This window comes from Urocitellus parryii, chromosome 1 (assembly GCF_045843805.1).
Source record: "Urocitellus parryii isolate mUroPar1 chromosome 1, mUroPar1.hap1, whole genome shotgun sequence".
Lineage (NCBI taxonomy): Eukaryota > Metazoa > Chordata > Mammalia > Rodentia > Sciuridae > Urocitellus > Urocitellus parryii.
Genome location: NC_135531.1, coordinates 147,298,931 through 147,307,116, shown reverse-complemented (window position 1 = coordinate 147,307,116; position 8,186 = coordinate 147,298,931). Strand labels below are relative to the sequence as shown.

The 8,186-nt window shown below is 43.7% G+C and overlaps 1 protein-coding gene across 5 annotated transcripts in view; it reads left to right on the top strand.

The window, feature by feature from the left end:
- The first annotated feature begins 2,251 nt into the window (after positions 1–2,251).
- The window catches only part of LOC113187525 (PWWP domain-containing protein 2A), a 36,882-nt gene continuing 30,947 nt past the window's right edge, over positions 2,252–8,186 (top strand). For all 5 annotated transcript variants that reach the window (XM_077797654.1, XM_077797644.1, XM_077797641.1 and 2 more), the window contains exon 1: positions 2,252–2,841. In XM_077797654.1, coding sequence (XP_077653780.1) covers positions 2,258–2,841 — 584 coding nt within the window. In that variant the 5' untranslated portion in view covers positions 2,252–2,257. The remainder of the gene's footprint in view (positions 2,842–8,186) is intronic.

Below are 8,186 nucleotides of genomic sequence, written 5' to 3'. Positions count from 1 at the left end.
CCTTGTTTATTCATTTTTTGGATTATTTCTTAGCTTTACTACTAGGAAAAATAAAAAGGTTCAGAAAGGCAGTTACTAAATCTTTTGTAACCTTTATGGCATGCCTTCTACCTGCCTATCCCAGTAACTGATGCACAGTTGGCCTTCAATATTTATTTGCTGAATGAATAAATGAATAAATGGATGAAGGATGGATGACCAGATATTCCCATAATTAGAAGGCCTGAGGACTAGTGGAGAATAGATCTTGAAAGGTAGGGTGAGAACAGAGAGGGCCCTGAAAGTAAAGCAGAAGATGGTACACTTGAGGTCAACATAGCAGGCCAACAGAGACTTGAGTTGCAGAATGAAAATGACAGTTTAGGAGGTGACTTACTATGTCACAATATAAATGTGAAATGTAAATTATTCACGTCAGTATCTTGCAATGAATTGCTATAAGAGGCAATAAGGTCCTAGGACCCAAGTTAGATATTTTTTTTTCTCCCTGTGGGAGATTACACAATTTGGAAACTCAGGGTCTCAGAATTTCACAGCCTATATGTATGGTAACTCATTGTGGTGAACTCTAGACAGGGTGTCATGAAGGAAAGCATCTTGCCTGCAAGAGATAACAGACCCGGCCTTCCATCCCTAACTTCCCTGGGAAAAGCAGGGCTTCACGCATGTTAGACAAGTGCAAACTCCTTAACCTAAGACTCTGCTTCCTAATCCCTGCTACAGAATGAACACTAAGTACATTTATTTCCTTCTGTTAGATTCAGAAACTTTCCTGTTTGACATCTCTTACTGGATTTTTCCCAAGAGCCACCTGATGTGAAATAAATAGGACACATAACGATATTTGCTTATTGCCATTTTTGGGCTTTTTAATGCAAAACTGGAATTCTGACTGTGCAGTTTAGCAGGTGAGTGATCTTAGCAGCCTCTTTGTAGCTCAATTTTTAATAAAACAAGTGTAATAATAGTACCTGTAAGTATTAAATGAGAGGTATATTACAGTATACTAGTACCTAGTGCACGATACTCAAAAATGTTAGCTGCAATTATTCTTTATAATTCCATTTTTATTTCCCTCAACATCGGAAACTTTTCTTCCCTCTGTCCTGTAAGCATACTCACTGCCTACAATCTCTGTTCTTCCATAGGAAAGGACTGACTGAGGCGCAGTCTGAGAGAAACACATTCAGATTCTTCCAGACATAACAAATCAAGAGACTTAAAATGAAAGTAGAGAAGGAGGTGCATCAGGACACTGAAGAGAGATTTTAATACCCAAATAGGCCCAAATAGGACAGGTCAGGAAAGAAAGAATGCTTGCCAGGGACCAGGTGTGTCCCATTTTTGGAGAGAATGAGCAATGTCTCAGGATTGCTTTCACTTTGTCTAGTGTGGAAGGTGTCTCTTCTCTTTCATTAGCATTTTCCTTCTTTGAAATTACTAAATTCCTGGAAAGTGGAGATTCCTTCTTTGTTCCTAAAAAGTGAAGGAAAACACTCCTTGTGTGGAGACTCGAGCGGTTGCCTTGAGGTTATGGGGAAATGTATTGTACATCATACTATAGCCATACTAGTAAAGTGAAGGCCAGAGCAGGGGCTCAAAAAGTGCTTGCAAAATTATTCTCAACTTTAGTTGTTCTTCCTAAAGATGCCTGTCGTACCCACACTCTGCTGCAAGCAGGTCCGCCCCTAGAAATAACATTTATTCTAAGGATCTCTGCGCAGAGATTCTTGGGAAGTGGTTCCCCCTCCCGTATTCTCCCGTTACTCCTCCCCTCCGTCATCTTTGAAAGAACAAGCGCACCACGTGATCTCATCCTTTCTCCCACCTCCGAAGACCGGGACTGATAATGGGCAGGAGCGTAAGCCAATCATAAAGCTACATTTTTCCTTTGAACCAATAGAAAGAAGAGATAAAGTACGGAGCTCGGCTTTTGTGATTTTCCCCGCCCCCCCTGAGCCCACCCCGACTCCTCCTCTCAGATTCGACATTTGACAACTCATCTGGCCAATGAGAAGTTCTTATTCTGTGTGGGAGGGATGGACTGACTAGATGAAAGACGTCGTGGCCTGACCAATGGCATAGCACAAGTGCGGGAGGGGTGTAGGATGGAGCCAATGGCGCGGTGCCAATAGCGAGCATGAGGGAAAGGGCGGGACGAAACTGTTCGCGGGAGGGAGGGGAAGGCCTAGGGAACCAAGCAGCGGTGCCGCCGCCGCCGCAGCCGGAGTTGGAGGAGGGAGAAGCCAGGAAGAAAATGGCGGCCGTGGCTGCAGAGGCGGCAGCGACTGCTGCGTCCCCCGGGGAGGGGGGCGCCGGCGAGGCCGAGCCGGAGATGGAGCCCATCCCCGGCAGCGAGGCCGGCACTGATCCCCTCCCGGTCACGGCCACTGAAGCGTCTGTGCCGGACGGCGAGGCCGACGGGCAGCAGTCCGCTCCTCAGGCCGACGAGCCGCCGCTCCCGCCGCCGCCGCCGCCGCCAGGGGAGCTCGCCCGCAGCCCGGAGGCGGCGGGGCCGGAGCTGGAGGCTGAGGAGAAGCTACCCGTCCGGGCGGCGGAGCCGGCGGTTGCCGCAACTCAAGAAGGGCCGGACCTTCCACCTTCCCCAGCGCCGCTTTGCGAGCAGCCCCCGGCTCCCGAGGAGCGCGAGGACACGCCGCTGCCCCAGCCCACAGCTCCGGCGCTGGTGCCGCCGGCGGGCGGGGACTCCGCGGTGTCGCAATTGATTCCCGGCTCGGAGGTGCGGGTCACTCTGGACCACATCATTGAGGACGCGCTCGTCGTGTCGTTCCGCCTCGGAGAGAAGCTCTTCTCCGGGGTCCTCATGGATCTGTCCAAAAGGTACCGCGCCCGTGCCCCGCTCGCTGCCGCCGGCTCGGTCCCGAGAGAGAGTGAGCCCCGGCGGCCCTTCTCCCAGGCTTTTGCCTCCTGTGCTCGGGGCCCCGCCGCCTGCACCGCCCTCCGGTTCTGAGCTGCGCGTGGCGCGCGCTCCGCGTGGGGCAGCGCGCGAACCTGGGAGAGGGCGGTCCCTGCCCCAGGTGGGCGCCTGCGCGGGCAGGTGTGCCACGGGTCAGGGGGCGCGGGTGCAGATGGAGGGGGTCGTGGATCTCGCCTCCCAGTCTCAGCTTCCTGAGACTTGGCCCTGGCTCACCTACCCAGGATCGGGTGGGTTAATGCAAAATGCAGATGGAGTTTTGCAGGGAACTGGGTACTACAGGGCGGAGAAGATGCATAGGAGCACTTGTCTGTCCTCAAATTAACCTTTAACTTTAGCAGGGTTGGAGAAAGGGGTGTGTGCAATGGGTTCTTAAAAGGTTACCTGTCACTCCTTACTGGGGAAAGAGCGTTTGTTAAGTTAAACCAACCTTTTACTGTTATTCTTACTACTGTCAGCAGTTCCCCATAGGTAACTATTAAATAGGGAAGAATATTTTGCCAATTTTAATGATAGTTAAAAGAAATATCTAAAGAAGAGATAGGATATATATGTGTATATATGTATATGTATGTATATATGCACACACACATCCTTTTTAACATAATTTCTAATACTATAGATGCGATTTAAATTTATATCGCCACCCCACCCCCACCTGGGAGTTGCACTCAGGAGCACTTTGTCATTGAGCTATATCCTCAAGCCTTTTTATTTATTTTTATATTTTTATTTTTTAATATTTATTTTTTAGTTTTCGGAGGACACAACATCTTTGTATGTGGTGCTGAGGATCGAACCTGGGCCGCACGCATTCCAGGCAAGCGGGCTACCGCTTGAGCCACATCCCCAGCCCCCCTTTTTATTTTTTGAGACAGGTTTTGCTAATTTGTCGAAGCTGGCCTGTAACTTGCTGTTCCTCTGTCTCAACCTCCCCAATATTGGGATTACAGGTGTGGGCCACCATGCCAGAAAATTTGTTTTAAGGACTAGAAGGTAGAGTTCATCTACAAATCTGTCTTAACCAGTACATGTTCATCCTTTTTAAAATTTTTGTACCGGGGATTGAACCCAAGGACACTTAACACTGAGCCACATCTCCAGCCCATTTTAAAATTTTGAGACAGGGTCTCACTGAGTTGTTTAGAGCCTTGCTAAGTTGCTAAGGCTGACTTTGAGCCTGCCTTCCTTCTGCCTCAGCTTCCCAAGTGGCTGGGATTGCAGGCTTGCACCACTCCCCCAGGCCATCTTTTGATTTAAAATGTTTATGGGCACTGCTTTAAACAAGTAAAAGAGATAACCTGTTTTAAGTTAGTTAACCTTTTTATTCTCTTCTTTTGCAGATATGAAGTGCAGAGACTCCCATTCACTGCTCTCCATTCTGTTTCCTGCAATAGCACACACTAATGGTGTCTCACCTGTTTGGAAATGACTTATTAGTATGTTTTACTTTTAATTCCTTGCCCTCCCATCAAGTTTCAGAAATCCTTTTCCTTATGGGGAAAAAAAGAAACATTTAAAATTTATATTGAAGTATGATGTTCTGGGGAAAAGACAGGAGCAGTTACAGTTGCTCTGTATGTTGTTTAATAACTTTTTTGTGGGGAGGTACCAAGGATTGAATTCAGGGGCACTTGACTGAGTCACATCCCCAGCCCTATTGTGTTTTATTTAGAGACAGGGTCTCACTGAGTTGCTTAGTGCCTCACTTTTGCTGAGGCTGGCTTTGAATCTTCCTGCCTTCCTAGCTGCTGGGATTACAGGCATGCAGTACCATGCCTTGTTTAATTTTTTTTTTTTTTTTGACGGTGCTGCAAATGAACCAGGGCTTCATGCATGCTAGGCAAGCACTCTACCACAGTTACACATCTAACCCTTTTTTTTTGGGGGGGGGGGAATGTAGTGAGGATTGAACCTATGGGTGCTCTACTAACAAGCTATACACCCAGCCCTTTTTTTATTTTTAGTTTGAGACAAGATCTTGCTAAGTTGCCCAGGATGGCCTTGAACTTGCCATCCTTCTGCCTCAGCCTTCCAAGTAGCTTGGATTACAGGTGTGCATCACCCTGCTCTGCAATTAAAAAAAAAAAAAAAATTGGGGTTAGGACTTTTGTACTTCTGTTTTCCTAGTTAGAAAGCAGAATAAGACAAGTGTCCATTCTACTGATGTATTTAATAGTGACAGAGACACTCTAGTGTGTATGCTATTGAATCAAACAGAAGAGGCCAGTGATTGTGAGAGAATCTGAATTTCAAATCTGCAAAAGAAAGGTGCAATAAGGTAAGTTATTTTTAGAAATGGAATGGAAAGTGCTTTCCTGTTTTTTGGTGCTCATTCTGTCAATGTTTTGATTTTTAAAAAATTTTCTTTGGTAGAAAATTGCAATTTTGAATTTGGTCTATTTTGCTAACAGTGTTTCTTATAAACAGTGATTTCTTCTGTTGGAAGAGCTATTTTTTTTTTTTTTTTTTTTTTAATGAGACAGGGTCTTGCTATGTTGTCCAGGCTGGCCTCCAACTCTGGGGCTAAAGCAATTCTCCTGCTTCAGCTCCTTGAGTAGCAGAGACTATAGTAGCTGGTATTGCAGGTGACACGTGCCACTGCATCAGTCCATCTGGCTTGAAAGAGCTATTTTATTTGTTAAAAAAAGCCATTAAGGGGATCATCTCAATTTGTTTTTCAGTGTGGGATGGAACCTAGGCCCTTGCATGTATGATAAGCAAACTCTCTACCATTGAGCTCCACCTCCAACCCCTTATCAACATTTTAATTCAAGAAAATATTTATTGAGCACGTTGGTATGTAATGTGATGTGGTACCCTCCTAGGTATTTTGAGTATAGTTGTGATACATAGTCCCTCCCTTCTAAAACCTACGTGGAGAGACCAGTCATGGAAATGGTGAGGAAATAAAACACAGTGACTTTACGGTTTAGCTATTCAAGGAATTATCCTAAGACCGATGATTGAGTAGTTTGAGTTCCTTTTTCATTATAACATGTGGCAACCCCCCAGCCCCCGGCCTGTGTCTTTGTTTTTTCCCCAGTGCTGGGTACTGAACCAAGGGCTTTGCCATCTAGTGTGCTCTACCGTGAGCCATGCCTCGGCCCTGCACTTACCTTCATTGCCTGATTTCATATATAATTCTGGTGTTAACTGATGGATCCAGAAAATTTTCTTTTTAATAAATTCTACCAAGGCCATGACTACACTATATTCATTAGTCCCTTTTTTTTTAGAGAGAGAGAGATTTTTAAAATATTTTTTTTTAGTTTTCAGCGGACACAACATCTCTGTTTGTATGTGGTGCTGAGGATCGAACCCGGGCCGCACACATGCCAGGCGAGCGTGCTACCGCTTGAACCACATCCCCAGCCCTCATTAGTCACTGTAAAAAATAATTTGTATCCCATTTGAATTGGACATAGAATTATACCTTGAGGTAAAAATAACAGGAGTTTCCTATTGAGAACCTATTTTTTACCAGGCATTGTATCACATGCTTTAGTTTTTATAGCTCTGGTAGTATTTTTCATTTATCTAGGAAGAAATTGAGGTTCATTTAATTTGGCCAGTTGCCTTGTAAGTAAAATAAGGATTCAAACTTAATTCTAAAACCTCTTGTTTTTTTTCTGTTTTCATATTAAAGAGTCAGTTGGGCTAGCAACTTTTTTTTCAAGCAGAAAGTAAAAAAATATGTATTTCTAAAATTCAGTGCTTAATTTTAGTGGCTGTGTGGGATAATACAAAGAACATGGGTCTTGGAGCCAAGCAAATTTCTTCAATCAGTTAGTAGCCAGGCTTCTGCTCTGGACACTCCCTGTTTCCTTAGCTTGAATATTGGAGGACATAAAGCTTTGAAGCTTTGGTTCCTGTCTGTCTGAGATAATTGGGAAAGAATGAATGTTTGGGAGACTATGTCAGCGTACATGTGCCTTTCTTCAGTCTGCAAAAAGTGTTACTGCTTTTGTTTTTATTTATTTATTTTGGTGCTATTTATTAAGCCCAGGGCTTCAAGCATGTTAAGCGTGCTTTCTACCTTAGCACTGTACCTTCAGCCCCTCTCTAGTTCTTCTGAGGCTAATTTGTTTGGCTTTCACCAGTTCACTTACATATAAACAAGCAGGCTTAAGCTCCAGCTTATATATATATTTATGTGCTGCATAATGACATTTTAGAAAGGACAGATGATATTCTTGAACCATATTTTTTGATAGTAGCCCCATAAGATTATATTACCCAAGGAAGTTATAGCTGTCTTAGTTTTATAAGTATACATTGATATTCTCAGAACATATCCCCACCATTAAGCAATACATGACTGCACATGTAAGGTGAATACCGTGAAGGAGCGTGCACCATCCTGGTTGAGTGTTATTTCTCCTTTCTTCTAGGTATCTTGTTTGGCTGTAAATGACATGGTCACACTAAGTGAGGGTGTTTGAGTATCTGGTTAAAAACATATTTTGTTTAGTGAAATATTTATTTGAAACTGAATGCCTTTAGGTAAAACATGTGTTCTCTAGTTTACCCTGGGCTTTTTGCCTTTTCTTTTCCTCCTTTGCTACTGGGAATTGAAACCAGGGGCAGTTTTCCACTGAGTGACATCCCCAGCTCTCCACACTCCCTACCTTTTTTTTTTTTTTTAATTTTAACTTTAAGAGTAAGGCTGGCTTTGAACTTTTGATCCTTCTGTCTCAGCCTCCCAAGTCCCCTCCCAAGCACCATCATGCCTGGCCTCCTTTTTTTTTTTTTTTCCTTTCTTTGGTTGCATTGCTAGGTATGGTACCCAGGTTCTGGTGCTTGCTCTACTACTGACCTACATCTCTAGCTCTCTTAGTTTAAATTTCCTGCCTGTTGTTCAGCTTGTTAGCAATGTGTAATGAAAACAGTTAAATACTAGCTGGTGAGAATAATCAACACCATGAATTCAGTTTGGGTTTTCCTTTTCTTCCTTAATCTTATGCTTTTGTAATTTTGATATGTAATAAGTATTCCTTCAAGTTACTTAATGATTATTAATTATTAATGGTTTAGACAATAAGAAATCAGTGATGAGGTGCTTTTTGTTGAACTCTTTTATTATTGGAAATGAACCTTCATACATGTATTGTTTAGCTTTAACATTCACTGCTTTTTAGTCAAAATTGTTACAGTTGCTTTCACTGAATTATTTTGAAGCAATTTCCAGGCATAACCATAAATATTCCAGTATAGATCTCTAAAAAGATAAATACTTAAAAAAGACCCC